Consider the following 19164-nt stretch of genomic DNA (forward strand, 5'->3'; position numbering starts at 1 on the left):
TATTAAAGTTGTACTTTGATTTATCTATCTTACTGTTGCCAGTATTAATAAAAAAATGTTCTTTTTTCTTGTTTCAGAATATAACACAGAGAGTCTTCTGTACTTACTGTTCTGGGCATCAATGGTATCTGTGACCTCAATGATAATTATGATATATGGCACTGAGTTTGTGGATTATCCAAAGCTGTGTGAACTCAGAGGATCCTCAGCGCTTTCTTTAGAATAGCAGTAGATAATTCTATTGCTAATTCCAGTTATTCTTGTCACTCCTAAGTACCATTTCCATAACAGTGATAGATTCTAGTAAACATATTTTTTGTTGTACATGGAGCAGCATAATTTTACCTTGCCACTTCAAGTACTACTACATGAATGTATCTACATTCAGTCTAACATATCTTCTGAAAAGCATGGTAGTAAACAAAAGAACACAATTACATGTTTCTGTTTAAGCAGACTATAGATAGACTGTGAAGAGGCAGTCCACATAACTTTTTAGTCTTTTAACTAAATAGAAAGATTTACTTTTAAGAAATGAAGTTAGCATTCATTTCAGGAAATATAGTCTGTGGTTTCCTGTAGTCTTTCGTTTAGGTGATATGAATAAGAGATCTGCAGAAATATTTTTCTGCAGTCTCATTTTGTTCAAAAAATGAATAATATTCCATATTCTTGTACTAAGTACAATTTTAATGCATAACCTCTTTAATTATACATTAGGTACTATTTCCTGTTAAAACCAAAACTGCAATTTTTATGACTTAACTTTTGGTACTGAGCAAATTAGAAAGTAGAATTTGTTTCATTTTGCAGTTAGAATCTTGGTCACTCACATTTTTTAGTTATTTTGCCAGATTTGATTCTGGCAGTTCACAGATAGTCTGTGTGCATTTGTTATACAATATATTGCTTTTTGTCGTACAATATATTGCTCGTTGCATCAATTGTTAGGGTTGTATCCAACTGTCAGTTTTCTGTTCACCTCTTTCTGTGTTTATCACAGGTAATCATGAAGCTCCTTCTGTATATACATGTACATATGTCCAGAGGTTAAGATAGTGTAGTAGTAGAGGATATACCAACCAGCCCCCCCCCCCTCCTCTCTCTCTCTCTCTCTCTCTCTCTCTCTCTCTCTCTCTCTCTGTCACACACACACACACACACACACACACACACACACACACACACACACACACAGAGAGAGAGAGAGAGAGAGAGAGAGAGAGAGAGAGAGAGAGAGAGAGATTCAGTTCATTTTGAAGCTAAATAGGAAAGGAGGATAATGAATATGTATTCTAAGATCCCAAAGTGAAGAGAGGAAAAGTTTCTCTAAACGACTTGTTATTCAAGAATGAGAAAATAAAGCCCAGTTGTTCCACACATTATCATGTCACTGCCTGCACTTGCATTTACTTTAAAGTTGCTATCTGTTGCTCCTTGGTTCTGCATAACTTTTCATCCTGTCATTTTTCACAGATCCTTGAGGAAAAAACTTTGATTTTGAAAGTTTCTTCTTTTGGAAGCATCCATTAACCATACCATGAATTTCATTTCTTTAATACAGCTTCCATCCTTGTTTGCAGCTTTAATATTTATGTTCTCTAATTCCTCTCCATCCCTGCCCCTTTAGTTCGAGAAATATCCAACTCGAAGTAGCTGCCTGTGGTTATAGCTCTGCCATCCTTCACAAAGGGACTGTTACACTACAGGAGATGAGGAGTAGAAGCAGGTTTAAAAAAAAAATACTGTTGCAGTACTGCTGTGGTCAGCAAGTGAATCACAATTGACAACTGCCCAAATACATTATATCAGACACATTAGCAACTGTGAAAAGATTTGATCATTGTAGATGAAAATATTTTATGACTGGCGAGATTTCGGAAGTGGTTCTTGTCAGAGAAAAGGTTGCACCAGAATATCAAATAACTGTGGTAATTGAAAAGATAGAATGTAAAAAGCTAAAGAAGCAGAGTAAGGAGAATTGTCATCCATCAACTTACTGGGCAGCAAGCTAGATTCACAGGGTGATTTTAAATTTTGTTATTGCACTGTGAAATTATTAAGAGTGCCAATTTATGCAGCTGTTGACAACATGGATGTGCATGGCAGTGTGATAAATGGTTGCATATCATTTGTTGTATGCTTTCTAATGGAAAGTTATCTCTGCACATGAGACCGAGCCACGAATTTCATTTCTGCCTAATCATTCTTCCATCAAGTTCACTTAATATATGTTTCTTAATCCATCCACTAATCAGGCCTGTCCCATAAGCTATGGCCAGAAATGCTTTGTTTAACATTTAGTGACTTTCTTTTATTGGTAATAGCCTTTTACTTTTCATTTACTAACAGTTTTGGCTTTCATGCTTTCAAACATGTTTTTCTCCTTCTCTCTACAGCTTTTAAATTGTGATAGTGCCACCACTCCCTGCTTTTTGTTTTCTGTGTTGAAAGCTTCACACATCTTAATTCTGTTCATACATCCACTGAGAATATTTTCTTCCATATCCATTTCAGTGATTCATATATGAAGTGAATGAGGTGTATACCTTTCTTTATAATAGTGTACTTTTTTGTATATATGTACATACTGAGAATTGTAAATCTTCCATAATATTGTACAAACAATGCTCAGGAGGCACAAGTAAAGTGTCATGCTAAGCAAAAATATAATGTAATTTAACAAGATATATCATGGTGATATATTTATATTCTTCCAATTCGTGTGTTGGAAGAATTCGAATTTTGTTCTGTGAGACAAAAAAGGGAAGATGCAAATATTTTGCATCCCTGATATCATATTTTTAAGTTTCAACTATTAAAGTAATTTAATTGGATGGATAATTTAGAGGTTCCATTGTTTAATCCTTGTATTATAACCGTATTAATTCTAAGTCCAATCTGGCAAAGCAGGAAGAAATTAGCCTATCATTTTATAGGGCGAGCCATTATTATCTGCACTTTTTTGTGATACTAGTTATTGGCTTATTTTTATTGCTGTGTCATAATCTCAAATTTCTCTGCAAAATTATACAATTCTTATACAGGTTCTTTATTATCATAGTGTATTTTTAAATATTAGACTCTGTAAATAATCTTGCTGTACCTGATAGTTAGTATGATTTTCTGGCAAATGTGGCATTTTCAAATAAACATTATTATTCATTCACGTGGGCTTATGTATTATATTATGACAAGTGTTAAACAATTGTCATGTAAATAATAGTGAATGAATTAACTGTAGTTTGTATTTCTATGGGTGCTGCAGAAGAGGGAAAATAGTGCGTTATCAGAAGGCATGTATTTAGTAAGCAGTTATTTAATTCAGCAGTAGTAAGAAATCGGAAATAGATTACATTTTTGTAATGTGCGATTACAGTAGGTACACGTACTTCCGACATTGAGGTGCAGATGTTGATGACTTCAAGCAGTTTTCATACTCGCACTTTAATGTGTGTGAATACTGTTTTACACATTTTGAAGGCCCTTTAAAAACATTACAGACAGAGAGTGAATAGCTAAAAGGCAAAAATCACTCATTCAGTTTTAGAGCTGCACTTGCCAATATTTACCTACTTTCCCAGGTGATGATCCACACAAACAATAAACTTTAATGACTTTCTATTAAGTTAAAATGTGATAAAAACTGAGATATGGCAGCAGCCGAGTTTTATAGTAGCGTTAGGCAATAAAAATGTTATTCTTTTTGCATGTAAGTGAAACTTACTTGAAAAATGATGTTTGATATCTTTGTGATAGAACATCATGTACCAGTGATTCTGTCCATGACTAAACATTCCATTAACTTAATTATATAGTACAGATTTATTTCACTCATTCGTAAGCAGCAGTTCCTTCTGTGGTGCTGCTGCTTCTCACATGCATATACTCATTTTGCAGGCATAATTTAATGTGCAATGGGAAGTTTAAATTTTTTCCGCTCAAATGTAGAATTAAAATGTGGTTTATCCACTTCATTTCTGCACAAATTAGTGGATAGAATTGAAATTCACACAACTTAAAAAATACATCGAAATATGATCTTCGGATTAAAACAACAATTATCAGAGATCACAGTGAAATGTAATGCATGTATCTGCAAATACCTACAGCATCTGATTGACCATCAGTGGTATTGCCCTTGAGACTATTGACAACACACCTGTCACCAAGTTTCTTCATAATTGCTGAACTGAAACTGTCCCAAGAGGTAAATATTTCAGACAAAGGCAGCCTTGTTAATTTCCAGGTCACTGCATTCAATTAATTTACACATTTATAATTTTGTACAGATAACATATTGTTGCACATTACATCACTTGCTTGGAAATTTCCAGTATCTTAATTGTTCAATAATTTGTCTTTTCTTTCACATTGCACCACTTTCTTTCTCTCACCTGTTTAGAGAAGAATACAACAGTATTTGCTAAGACTATGATCTTCCATTTGTAGCAGGAGTGTAGGTAAACTAGTCCAAGTTCTTGATTCTTAGTAGTTTGTGTCATTTTGTTCTATCACAAATGACTGTTAAAGTTTTTTAAAATGTATATGTTGTAAGTTATTTAGAAACAGTATATTTTTGTATTTGCGAGTGTACAGTTTTGGTGCTTTTTTAATGAAGCTGGTGTAAATCTTTCCTCAGATGACATTATTCAAAGTAACAGTATATATTAGCTATTGTATACCAAAAATAATGTAGTAACTTTGAAACAGAATAAAATATTTTCAAGAAAGTATATTTTGCAATGTGCTTTTGTACTAGAGATTTGGTTCTATCACACATGCTTGGCCCAAGACATTATTTTCTTTTCATTTTTAGGTGAGTAATGCTTGCTATGCCCATGGCACTCAATAAGCCACAAGATTTAGGTGATGCAAAATAGTGATCACCTCGGGGGAACTCTGTCTTTATAGGGTATGGGTCTGTGAAACCTGAGTTACCTGAGACAGCTCAGGCACTGCCAATCCTCTATAACCGTAAGCTCTGTGCTTGCTTCAGCAACCACCATACAATGTTGCTGTGGAACATTGTGTGTCACACGGTGCAAGAACCTTAGCTTAACCTTAGGTATCAAAGAAGATAGTAAAACCCATCAACCTCTCTGTTAACTATGTGTGTGTATGAGGTGAATGGTGAGCAATCTCTGATGCAACTCATGAATCCTAGTTGGATAGTGTTTATCCTTGCAAATAGGGTCTATCTGAGGGGATCCTTATTTACTTAGCTGTTTGTGAGATGCTAATGGATCCTATATCATTTACGAATGCTCTCTCTGGTATGGCTAGTATGTCTACAAAGCCTGTTAACAGTTGAGAAAAGTAATGGACCATTGTGACTTTACTATTGGTAAATAATAATATATTGTTGTAATGATGTTAGCTCGGTGAATCACCTCTAAAATAATGAGAGCAAAGTTTGTAATATTTCTGGCTCTGTTTAGGGGTCAGTGGAAGCTAGTCGTTGTATTCATATTTTCTTTATATCTTTACAATATATTTCTAAAAACAATGTCAGTGGATATGATAGTATTTCCCAATTGACAAACATTAGTTACTCCTGAACTTGGTCATTCATTGCTCGTTCTACCTTATCCAATGTTTTGCATATGCAAAAAAAGTCAAGTTAGTTCATGATTTGGATTCCAAAACTTTGGGGCCCTTTATAATTGGCTGGATAAGTCTGTCTGTAAGCCTGAGGAATGTAAGTATGTACTACCTATTATATGATGATTTGTGGTAAAGTACTGTGATGTTCCACCTAACTTTGGGTTAAGGAAAGCTCCACTGAAGCTAGCTTCATTTTCCCTTCTCTCTTCTGTCCACATCACCTCCAATCAGATCATGCACTGTTTTCTCTCACCGCTCTTCTTCCCTCACTGCCCCCATGATGTGACCATTCTCTCCTGTCCCCCTCCACTTCTTCCTCTACATCTTTACATTTCTCCATCTACATCTTTACATTTCTCTCTCTCCCTCCCTCCCCCCCCCCCCTCCCTCAAACTCTTTTTGCTATTTCCTCTATACTCTTTCCCACTGCCCCTCTCGCAGTGTCCTTCCCTGCCCCCAACCCACCTCCATCAGGTCAGGCAACTGCTTTTAATAATCAAACATCAATAATCACTCTTGATGTGACTGCAGGAGTGTCCGTTTGGAGGTCTGTGTGATTGTGTTTGTGAAAGTGTGTGCTTTTACTAGAAAAAGAGCTATTGCTCAAAAGCTATTGGGAATGCTGTTTTCTGTTACACGTTTCTGAGCTCCACGCATCAATCCACTATAGGTGAGTGGTTATGTTTCATTACTTTACGTACACTACTGGCCATTAAAATTGCTACACCAAGAAGAAATGCAGATGATAAACGGGTATTCATTGGACAAATATACTAGAACTGACATGTGCTTACATTTTCACGTAATTTGTGTGCATACATCCAGAGAAATCAGTACCCAGAACAACCACCTCTTGCCGTAATAATGGCCTCGATATACCTGGGCATTGAGTCAAACAGAGCTTGGATGGCGTGTACAGGTACAGCTGCCCATGCAGCTTCAACACGATACCACAGTTCGTCAAGAGTATTGTGACGAGCCGGTTGCTAGGCCACCATTGACCAGACGTTTTCAATTGGTGAGAGATCTGGAGAATGTGCTGGCCAGGGCAGCAGTCGAACATTTTCTGTATCCAGAAAGGCCCGTACAGTACCTGCAACATGCTGTTGTGCATTATCCTGCTGAAATGAAGGGTTTTGCAGGGATCGAATGAAGGGCAGAGCCACGGGTCGTAACACATCTGAAATGTAACGTCCACTGTTCAAAGTGCCATCAATTTGAACAAGAGGTGACCGAGACGTGTAACCAATGGCACCCCACACCATCACGCCAGATGATACGCCAGTATGGCGATGACTAATACACGCTTCCAATGTGCGTTCACCACATTGTCGCCAAACATGGGTGCGACCATCATGATGCTGTAAACAGAACCTGAATTCATCCAAAAAATGACGTTTTGCCATTCATGCACCCAGGTTCATCGTTGAGTACACCATCGCAGGCGCTCCTGTCTGTGATGCAGCGTCAAGGGTAACCACAGCCATGGTCTCCGAGCTGGTAGTCCATGCTGCTGCAAACGTCGTCGAACTGTTCGTGCAGATGGTTGTCGTCTTGCAAACGTCCCCATCGTCTGACTCAGGGATCGAGATGTGGCTGCACGATCTGTTACAGCCATGCAGATAAGATGCCTGTCATCTCGACTGCTAGTGATACGAGGCTGTTGGTATCCAGCACGGCGTTCCATATTACCCTCCTGAACCCACCAATTCCATATTCTGCTAACAGTCATTGGATCTCGACCAACGCAAGCAGCAATGTCGTGATACGATAAACCGCAATCGCGATAGGCTACAATCCGACCTTTATCAAAGTCGGAAACGTGATGGTAGGCATTTTCCTCCTTACACAAGGTATCACAACAACGTTTCGCCAGGCAACGCTGGTCAACTGCTGTTTGTGTATGAGAAATCGGTTGGAAACTTTCCTCATGTCAGCACGTTGTAGGTGTCGCCACCGGCACCAACCTTGTGTGAATGCTCTGAAAAGCTAATCACTTGCATATCACAGCATCTTCTTCCTGTCGGTTAAATTTCACGTCTGTAGCATGTCATCGTGGTGTAGCAATTTTAATGGCCAGTAGTGTATTTATACAGTCAGGAACTTTTATGGAGCCACTGGAGATGTGAAAGTCAATGTCCCAGAAAACAGCATGCCGATATGATGAGGAGAAATGGACAGGAAACAAGGTGTTAAAGGTATGGTGGCATGACTTGGCCCTGGGTCCAGATCCTGAACCAATTAATCGTCATTTCTGTGTGCTTGTTTGTTATTATGTCCCTCTTCTGTTTAGTGAGTATGAGCTATCCTCACATACGTAAATAAATAAATTAGATTTTTCCAGTCATATCCAAAAAATGCTCATATTTAAAGAAATTAATTAGGTAAACAGTGTGTCATAAATCATACATGTCACATTGAGGGCAGTGATGTAGCCAAGACTTTTTTACCTTTCTGCAGTAAATAAAAGATTTTTTCCTGAGGAGGTTTATTTGACTTTGTAAAATTTTACAGAAAATAGGAATTGATGCCATCAGCAAAATTTGAAACACCACAGTACAGTCTTATATAAAACCACATTAAAAATATCTTTTACACGACTGTGGCATCCTTATGGTAATGTATAATCAGTCTCTTTCCCAACAAATTACAGTACTTAATTCCACTATAAGAAAATCCAAACAACAAATATTTTATGTTGTATTTATACAAAAAATACCAAACGAGATCATAGATGTCATGTTATTTTCCATTATTTCAACATGTCATGGTGTCATAAAAACACTCATTTGATACTTAACACCTGTGTAATTGGAGACTTTAGTCTTATAAATGTAAGCTTGTTATTCTTAAAGTATAAAAGCAAGGAATCAATCATTTTTCAGACCAAGCAAATAGTGCGGTGTAGTACTATTGTTCTTAATGTGAACGATCAGCAAGCAAAGCATAAAAAATGCAATATACACAGACACATAGTGCCAACATAGCTCCAACCATGATGCTCACCTCCTGAAACACATTAATTATCAGCAAGTTATTACAAGAAACAAAGAAATATGAGTAGCATTAAATGAACGTGAACTCTTTTTGTTTCATAAATGTTAAGGCAATATGATTACAAAACGTTCTATCAAACAATAAATATACCAAGAAAAACAAGGTACTGGGTACTGGGTGCTTTATTTTCTGAATAGAATTTTACAAATGTACACCAACATTTGTGAAAATTACAACACCCAGGAAGAATCACCCAAATTAATCTTAATTTTGTGGCTGTGTAAAAGAGTGCACCAGAAATCGAGTGATTCGGGTTGCATCTTCTCTTGTGTGACTAGAAAGGTGCTACACAAAGCTCATTACATGAAAAACTTTCTACTTGGGTGCAAACATGAGTCAGTGTGTACACACGGCAGACAAGGGAAAAAAAAATTTATCAAAGTCAAGTGACTGTATACTTTCCGTCAGAACCACAAAACTTACCAATCCTTTGAATGGTTACGGTTTTATACACCAGTGTAGAACTTCCCCGGAACTTTTGGGGGGGGGGATTCAGAAAGATCTTTGATGTACCTTGCATACTTTCGAATTCCACCCAAAACAGCATGTTAGTTTCCTAAGCATTGAAATTGAGATTGTGACGCGCTTTTGTAAGCCAATCATGGCTCATGTCACCTGATCTCGCTAGGCATGACAGCAGAAATTCCAAGGATACGACATGTGATGTGTCACTGTTAAGTAGTGCGAACGCACAAATAGGAAAAGTTAATGAAACTTCCTGGTAGATTAAAACTGTGTACCGGACCGAGACTCGAACTCGGGACCTTTGCCATTTGTCGGCAAGTGCTCAACCACCTGAGCTACCCAAGCGAAAGTCCCGAGTTCGAGTCTCCGTCCAGCATACAGTTTTAAGCTGTCAAGAGATTTCAGATCAGTGCACACTCCATTGCAGAGTGAAAATTTCATTCAGGAAAAGTTATTGGTTTAAATTAATATACATAGCATAGCTACAAGAGAAGCTAAGCTTTCACATATATTATTGCTCTTTTTGGCGCGTGTTACACTTTAAGATACATCACACAAAGGTGCCGGTAAAATTTTTACTAATGACGTAAATGTCTATAATTTGTTCATCATAAGAATAAACCTGATGTAAACCTTGCACTATGTATTCTTTCATGTTTGCTGGAACCTTATTGGATTTCCATTTGAGATAGGACTGCAGCCAAGCTGTCTCGAGTAGTATCAAGTGCAATAACAAGGGTACGTTTTATGTTGTGGGTTACACGCACATCGACTTAGCGATAATGTGGGACAACAGCTTTACCGGCACATTTAACTTGGACAGTACTGGCCGGTCAGCTGATACAGCTAGCTTGTAGTGACGTGGCCAGCTGCAGTTCACATGTAAAAATAGTCGATAAAGCGATGGACATAGTCCACAAAATGAGGATTTGGTTTTTCATTTTTGCCTTATAACATTAAATTGTTATGTTTTCTTAATTTAAGCAACTCATATGAACAGTCTTTTATAAAACATCGACAATTAAGAATTTGTATTTGAAATGGAAACAGGAATTTCGCATCCAAAATGTAATTAGAAACACGAAGATGTAAACGTGTGTTATTCATAAAAAATGATGAGTTTTATAATTACAAGACATAGGTATTTCAAACTGAACGAGATAACAAAATACTATTACACTACTAACTGCACTACACATTTGATGTTCGCTTTTATAACTATTACGTTACACACAACCCTGGAAAGACTTTAATGCTGACTATCTCCGTAAATGTATGAAAAACATCAATAACAGCCTATGTCTTGCCAGTTTTTAACAGTGGTCCACACACGTGTTTCACTACGGAGCAGAAAGCAGCCACAGCCATTTTCATACTGTGCTTTAACAGTGCGACAGTCAGAGCACAACGCTGCAGAGGCCGTGACTGTAACCGATTTTTGAAATAAAAACTATGTAGCTAAAGCATGATTAAGAAAAATGTTGATGGCTGTTAATACCTTTGAATATCTTATAGTTTCGTTCAAATAACCTAGTAATAAGATATCTAATACATAAGGAGAACCTACTTCCAACTGTGTAACAACACCAGTGTACTGTAGTGGCAACTTCTGCCACTGAATGTATCAGGATGACCAAGTGTAGCGGGAAGAGGTAGAAGGAACACCATTAAAACTCTGTGAGAACTTTCCAAGTGTCCTCGTTCCTCTTGGTCTGCATCATAGGGCCCCGCAATGCTGAGGAAGCACCCCAGTGGCCCGTGCAACACAATGCTGTGTCGTGCTGGCCTTGGACAGCTGCGGAATTGTGACGGCGTCAGGATGCGCCGACAGCTGGCTCAGTGGTCTGCATTCCTGCAGACTCAGCACTGCTCAGTGTGAGCCGCAGGCGGCCAGCTGCTGCTTCTGCTCGCCTGCGTGGCTGAGGTCACAGTGCCGACAAGCGCCCGTGATCTGGTGTCCGAATCTGCGACCCTCGCCTCGGGATGCCTCCGGCGTGTGTTGGAAGCCTGGACGACTGCCTGCGGTAGTGAGCCGTGGAGTGGCCCCCCTGGCTGGCTGGATACGGACTCCTTCGTATTTGCCTTTTGTACTTGTTTCCAAACATCCTGAATTGTTCTCGCAAATTGACGTACTGATTCACTGGTCCTTCCTTTCTGTAGCTTCACTAAATCAAACGGTGATGGCATTTTTTGCCCATACACTACCTCATACGCAGACAAACCAGTATCTGATGGACTTTTGCATTGTACGCACATACAATAAGCTTAAAATACTTGTCCCACTGATGGTGATGAGAATCCACATAAAAACTCAGCATCTTCCCGATTGTTCTGTGTACCCGTTCTGCACCGTTGGCCTGTGGATGCTATGCGGTCATCCTCAACTTCTTTACATTCAACAGTTTACACAGCTCCTTCATTAAATCCAACATGAACTTCATTCCTTGGTCAGTAATTATTGTCTCTGGTACACCAAACTTCAAAATCCATTTGTTTACTATCGCTTGTGCAACCATTGCTGCCTGTTGATTTGGCATAGCCACCATCTCCACATACCTCGAAAAATGGTCTATTATTGTCGGGACGAATCTGTTCCCCGATGGTGCTCACCTGAAAGGTCCTCAGACATCTATCCCCAGCAAAGAGAATGGACATGTTGCTTCCGGTAATCGTTGTAGCTGTATCTGTTTCCGACTCAAATCTTCTCTCTGTGCACATGGTTTACAATTCTTAATATACTGATCCACATCTACTTTCCTACCTCTCCACCAATACCTCTCCGCCACTCTCCTATTCGTCGCTCTACACCCTCCATGACCAGATAATACGTGATCATGTGCTTCCTATAAAACCTCATCCCTCAACTTCACTGGCAATACTACCCTTGGCCCTAACTTTGTTTCCCTGCACAGAAGACCAATGTACATATTAAATTGTGGCTGTGTCCGATACAATTTACAATTGTTATCAGCGTCCTGTAATTCTTGCCATACTGCTACCGCTATGAGGTCTACTTTTGCCACTTTCCTTTGCCTCTGCATTACTGTGCTTCTTCCCAGGCTTGTGCACCACCTCGTAGTTGAATTCACTAAGCCTCACAGCACATCTAGCGAGTCTAGTGGACGGATCCTTCAACCCTAACAACCACTTCAACGCAGCATGATCTGTCACTACCCAAAATCTTCTCCCATATAAATAACATTTGAAATATGTGATTCCATAGATTATGCTAAGCATCTCCCTCTCTATTGTTGATTAATTTTTCTCTGCTACTTTCAACTGCCTAGACGCATAGGCTACAGGATGTTCTTTCCCATCAATTTCCTGACTGAGAACACATCCTAATGTTTGAGTCGATGCCACGCATGCTAGTATAAACTCCTTTTCAAAATCTGGAAACATAAGAACCGGACTTGATGTTAACACTTATTTCAGTCTGTCAAACGCTTTCTCACACTCTTCTGTCCCCTCAAGTTTCACATCCTTCCGTAACAATTGCGTCAACAACTGTGCTAAATCTGCAAAACCCTTCTCGAACTTTCGATAGAAATTGCAAATTCTGATGAATGACTGCACTTCCTTAACTGTTTTTGGTTCCCAAAAATCCCTTACAGCTTGTACCAACCTCGGATCTGTTCGCACTCCGTCCTTAACTGATAATATGACTCAGTTATTTTACTTCTTCTAATGCAAAATGATACTTCTCCAGGCTCAATGTCAAACGAGCTGCTCTTAACCCCATGAAGACTTCCCTTAACTGCTGTCTATGTTGCTCCATACTACTTGAAAACACTATAATGTCATCCAAATAACCCAGACACTGCCGTCATTTGAATCCCCTCAAGACACTGTCTAGCAACCTCTGAAACGTTGCCGGAGTGTTTTTCAAACCGAATAGCATTCTAATGTACTGTTAATGGCCTCCAGGTGTAGAGAAAGCAGGTTTTGGACGATCCTCTGGGGCCACCTCTAACTGATGATAACCACTCCGTTGTAGAAAAGTACTGACACTGTCCTAAGTGATCCAAAGTCTCCGATATGTTTGGAATGGGGTATGCTTCCATTACTGTCTTATAACTGAGGTATCAGTAATTGCAACAAACCTGTATTTCTTAGTTCCATCCGTAGATTTTTTAGGCACAACGACAATGTCTGCTCCCCAGCAACTATTACTATGCTCTATAATACCGTCCGCAAGCTGCTGATCAATGAAATCCTCCACAATCAGCTCCAAATACCTCAGTATTCTGTATGGTTTACGGTAAACAGGTGCTTCATTCCCTGTTGGTATCCTATGTTGAACTAATGGAGTTGCTGGTAACGGCCCTTGTGGAAAAAACAAATCCTTAAATTCCCACAATAGTTCTGCCATCTGCTCTCTTTCTCCTCCTTTAAATCATTAATTTTGTCACGCAATGCAGTTCTATCAGCAGTTAGTGGTTAATTGCTTCACCTACCTCTCAAACACCAGCCTTTGTCATCTGGCACATTCAAATTTGCTACTAAAACACCTTTCCTCAAATTTGCGTCTACAGCGCTAAAATTATCCACGCTCACGGGAACTACTCGCCTGTCGTTCCCCTCCTGTACGCGTACAACACTATGTTTCACAAAACAACCCAGTGAACCCAAAACTTCATTATCCTCCAATGGTTCAATAACACATACTGTACCCACAGGCAGATTTGACTCCACACTTACCCAAAGCAACTTCCCGGTGCCGCTAGACACACACTCATGTGATTTAAGCCTTAATGCTAATGTACGCAGTTCCATTGGTTTGTTCATTACATTGAACGCCCCTCGCGACAGCTCTGCATTGACAACAGTTTCCCCTAGTGTAAATAACATTCCACCAAGTTCCACAGTTCGTTGTCCAAAGTCAACTTTGGCATGATGTTGATGCAAGAAATCTACTCCTAGGATCGTGACGTAGCCCTCACTTACCCATGGTACTACCCCCATGCATGCATTCATTAAACTGGACTTTCCCTATGCGAAAGTCAACTGTCACCGACCCCAAAGGTGTGGCGATCTTATCCCCCACTCCATGCAACCTATAACGTGGTGGGTCTAACTTCCTTTGTCCCATTATATTCTTAGTAGCCACTGACACTTGTGCCCCAGTGCCTAACAAAATCTTAAACTTCTTAGTTCCTATGGATCCTACCACTGAACATTCCACCTCTGCATATGTATTTATAGCATTGAAGTTAACGGGAGCTCCCTTATGTGGGTCTTTGGCCCCCTCTCCCATTTAACGTTTGACCACCTCTCCTATCTCCACTTTTCCATCCTCAATGCTGCTGATTTCTACCCCTTCCTCTATTCCTTGGTGACTGAGTACATTGCCTCTGCACATGTCCCATACGACCACACTTATAACATTTCATACCCACGGTAAACACTGTTTGCCTCTCGCGTACCCCTGTTGCCACGTCTATTTCCTCACATTTAATTGCCAGCTGAATGGCTGAATACAAATCTTTCGGAGTCCCTTCAAGCACTTTCCGTGACATATGCACTGCTAACCCTCTCAAAAATACATCAAGTGTCCTTTGCTTGGCCTCCTGCAACGGAACACTATTTGCTTCATTGTTCTGACCCAACTCATAGGTATACGCATTAATTTCCTTCATCCTGTCTGCAAATTTCTTCATCATCTCCCCGTCTCTTTTTCGTCGTACTTAACCTCTCTCTAAAGTTCCGAGCGCTATTCTAATATTTTGTACCTTTGTAAAAGCCCTTCCATTAACTGCTTAAACTGTCCTGCCTTCCTTGAGGCCACCTTACATATGTTTTCGCATCACCCGTTAATCTAATCTTGGCTATATGTAACAACTGCTCATCAGACCAACGATTCATCCCCACTGAAGTCTCCAAGACATCCAGAAACGAACGCACATCCTCAGATGCCTTGCCAGAAAATGGAATAGCTAATCAAACTCGCAGCAGCTGGATCAATCTCCTGTTGCGGCTTCCTAGTCAACAACAATTGATACAATGCAGTTTCCTGCTCACTACTAGATGTTAATTCACTTCTCAACTGCGTATTGTCTGCTGTCAATTGTGCTACTTTTTCCAACAAAATCTGAACCACTTCTGGTTCCGACACACCTCGCGTCACTGACTTTGCCATTGTTTTGCTTTCGTTCCCAGTTAGTCCCGAAACAAAACATTTAAGTTCAAGAACAACCCGACTCCCAACACCTCAAAATCATCATACTCAGTAACATCAAATACATACCAATACAAAAGTAATTAAATGCCATGAAAAAAAAAATCTTACTGCCCCAAATACACTAACACTTTCTCTGACAACAAATAATAATATGTCCACGCAAAATACCTAAAAAGTGGCTTGCTAGGAGCCATAATAGAAAAAAACAAACAAACGAAAAAAGGGCAAGAAAACGTCCAATACTCAAAAGAAAACTGGTCAAAACTCACCACATCTTGTGACCGTAATGCAGGCGGTGGGCTCGAATGTTGTACTGTACAGACGACATCTGCTATTCTGACACCAAATGTAGTGGGATGAGGTAGAAGGCACCGTATTAAAACTAGGCGAGAACTTTCCAAGTGATTTATTATTTCCAACTACAGTGCCCTCGTTCCTCTTAGTCTGCATCACAGGGGCCCGCAATGCTGAGGAAGCACCCCAGCGGCCCATGCAACACAATGCTGTGTCATGCCGGCCTTGGACAGCCACGGAATTGTGACGGCATCAGGATGCGCCGACAGTTCGCTCAGTGGTCTGTGTCCCTGCCAAATCAGCGCTGCTCAGAGTGAACTGCACGGGGCCAGCTGCTGCTTCTTCTCGCCGGCGTGGCTGAGATCAAGGCAACGACAAACGCCCGTGATCCGGCATCCGAATCTGCGGCCTTCGCCTCGGGATGCCTCTGGCGTGTGTTGGAAGCCAGGACTGCCCGCGATAGCGAGCCGTGGAGTGGCCTGCCGCTGGCTGGCTGGCTGGCTACGGACCCCACGTTGGCCTCGGGGTCGAACTAACAACCCACCGTGCACTGGAGCACTGGTGCCCCATCTGCTGCTGTGTGTAGCCGGTGGTGTGACACGCCCCGCCGTCTAGAAGAGCTGCCACACTTGAATTAATCTCGGTATATTACGACACCTATTTATACTCGGCAGTTGGCCTCTGTTTTGTCAAGCGCGCCGCTTCGCGTCACGTACTCATAACACACTAGGTTGCCCAGTGGGACTCTTCTGCCTGTGACTAGCAATATGCAAAACAGCTACGTATACTTTTTCAGCAATTTGACGGCCCTGTGGCCTCTACTCTACTTCGCAACTGTTGGTATGTGTAACTCACTGCAACCTGGACCGCACCTGGCTGTAACTCGTGCTCAGAATATTGCACAAAACTAACTTTCCCTATCCTAAATGGTGGTGCCGCTACAGTAAGTATGCTACAGCTTCTGACCAATCATCGCGTTTGTGTTTGTTTACATCAGGTTTATTCTTATGATAAACCGATTATAGTCATCTGGGCTCGAAATGCTTCTAAGTGGCTGGTCCCCACGCTATTAAGTTTTAAATGAAAGTCGAACGCTCTGCGATTTAAGAAATTAATCGCACATGCTCACACGTAACATAACTCATCTTGCGTAAAAAGAAATTCACTTTGAAAGAAACGACTTTAAAACCACCTCTCGCAATATTTTCTCGCGGCCTGTTAGAAATAGTATCGTTTCAGCAGTCGTCAGTGAGCGCTAGAAAACAAGCGTTACTGCATGTGCGCAGCTACGATAACAAGCAAACACGTATGTTCGAACATATAAAGCATTAAGACCTTACAATACGTCATAAATGAAATTGGACATCAGAGGATACTCCAAGAGAATTGGAATTTTGCAAACAAATGCCTAGTTCGGTTTAAATTGCACATTCGTGTGTCTATAATCCGTTCATCATATGAGTAAACCTATTGTAAACAATCACAAACACGATGATCGGTCAGAAGCCGCAGCACACGTACACTAGTGTTATTACGCTATTGGAAGTAGATCCCACTCATGTATTAGATATCTTATTACTAAGCTATGTTAAATGAAACTATAAGATATTCAAATGTACTAACAGACATCGACGTTTAACTTACTCACGCTTTAGCTACCTAGTTTTTATTTCAAAAATCGTGTACAGCCACAGTCTCTGTAACGTTGTGGTCTGATTGTCGCGCTGTTAATGCGCAGTACGAAATGGCTGAGCGTGGAACACGGTTAAAAGTTGCCGAGAAATGGGCTGTTCTTAATGTTTTTTCATTGAACGTGTAGCGCAGTCGGTAGCGTAAATGAATGTGAAAACAATGTGGTTATACGAGCGTAGGTTTAAATCTCCCTAATATCGTTTTTCTTTTTCTCGTTCAATTTTGAAATACCTACAGTTCGTAATAATAAAACTCATCATTATTTTTTATAAATAATGCACGTCTTTTTGTTTCTAATTACATATTGGACGCAAAATTCTTGTTTCCATTTCAAATACAAATTCTTAGTTATCGATGTTTTATGAAAGACTGCTCGTAAAAGTTTTTTAAATTAAGGAAACATAAGATTAATTTTTTAAGGCAAAAATGAAAAACCAAATCCTCTTTATTTGGGCTATGTCTATCGTTTGTACCACAGAGGTAGATAAGTATCGTAGAAACGTGAAAAACAATCATTTTCACAGCATCGAGCACATCATACAAATGCTGCGTTTTTACATTTGCTACTGTAACATTACAATATGAACCCAACAGATCTGATGTGGAACAAAGCTGCGGGATGTGGCCCGAAAAGTAACAAGGATTAAGCTACCAGACGTACTGGAACTAACGCACTCAGCTTTTACACACGCCACCGCCGAACGCTGGCGGATTATAAAACGGCTCGTCATGAAAGAAGAAAAAATGCTACGCCTGTTGGCTTCGTGGATTCTGTTGTTGACAGGATCGTCATCAACGTAGCAGGTGACACTTCCAGAACTGAAATGTATTTCTCGCATTCAGATAAGGAAGGAGCTACGAGATTACCAGATTGATTGTAATATTTCAGTGGCTTCAGTATCATATACGGTGTAATCCTCTAATAATTCCTTACGTTAAACAAAGCTTATGAAAAAATATTACCCTGCAGTTAAGTCATGAATTTTCATCATTCTTGTTTTTAATTACAATAAGTTAGCTAAAAACGATAACGTGTTGCGGTTTTCGTCTAGTAATGCATTATGTCATTCTGCTTAAAAATTAAACGACATTCGAAGCTGTGTTGCTCCTCTGCTCGTCCTTTTTACATGTGAACTGCAGCTGTCCACGTCACAATGAAGTAGGCATCAACCTGATATTGAGCTTTTCGGGATGTAAATTTTGCTTTGAGTGCCAGTACTGTATTATCTCAAGTTTGGTTCTTTATCATGGCATAATGACATACGTGCCACAAGATGAAAACGTGCATTTGAAATTCAGGGAACAGTCGAAACTAGCCCATAGTGTGAAACAAACACTTCTTTTCAAATAAATTGCGTGCCTCTGCAAAAAGGTTTAATAAAAGCCAAATTTCTTTAGCACACAGACAAAAATAACTTCATTGTTCTGGAAGGCGACTCATATCTGACTCCCAAAAACGCGGAAATAAAATCAAATCAGAAAACTGAAATTAATAACATACTTTAGCCTTCTGTAATTTTGTGAATAAATTTTAAGTCACTTGGTAATTCCCGGCCACAGAAATCCGTTTTGTTTTCATTTGACATGAGTCCTGTAATCTTAGAGGACAATAAAATCACTGAACTTAAACACGTACCGTATCACGTGGCGCTCCAGTAAAAAGATTTCCGGGTAGCATCTAACTACCTATTGCTAATGCCGATACGTCTAACAATAGCCAGAAGCGCGAAAAGGTACTGTTCATACGCGACTCAACTGCTAAAACGAACCTAATGTGAAGTTGTAACGCCACGCTCATTGGAAGCAGTATGTACTTATCAAGTATTGCATAGTCTTCGTCCTAAAGCCTTTCACACATTTTGCAGTTG

At 39.9% G+C, this 19164-nt stretch overlaps 2 protein-coding genes across 4 annotated transcripts in view; one reads left to right on the forward strand and one right to left on the reverse strand.

The window, feature by feature from the left end:
* Positions 1–324, forward strand: part of LOC126452537 (phosphatidylinositol-3-phosphatase SAC1-like) — a 78964-nt gene extending 78640 nt beyond the window's left edge. Inside the window, exon 13 of the mRNA XM_050091097.1 lies at positions 78–324. Within this exon, the coding sequence (XP_049947054.1) occupies positions 78–226 (149 nt within the window). The 3' untranslated portion in view covers positions 227–324. The remainder of the gene's footprint in view (positions 1–77) is intronic.
* Positions 325–8078: 7754 nt separating this feature from the next.
* Positions 8079–19164, reverse strand: part of LOC126452530 (triple QxxK/R motif-containing protein-like) — a 51409-nt gene continuing 40323 nt past the window's right edge. For all 3 annotated transcript variants that reach the window (XM_050091089.1, XM_050091088.1, XM_050091087.1), the window contains exon 4: positions 8079–8616. In XM_050091089.1, coding sequence (XP_049947046.1) covers positions 8527–8616 — 90 coding nt within the window. In that variant the 3' untranslated portion in view covers positions 8079–8526. The remainder of the gene's footprint in view (positions 8617–19164) is intronic.

Source organism: Schistocerca serialis, unplaced genomic scaffold, assembly GCF_023864345.2.
Source record: "Schistocerca serialis cubense isolate TAMUIC-IGC-003099 unplaced genomic scaffold, iqSchSeri2.2 HiC_scaffold_897, whole genome shotgun sequence".
NCBI lineage: Eukaryota > Metazoa > Arthropoda > Insecta > Orthoptera > Acrididae > Schistocerca > Schistocerca serialis.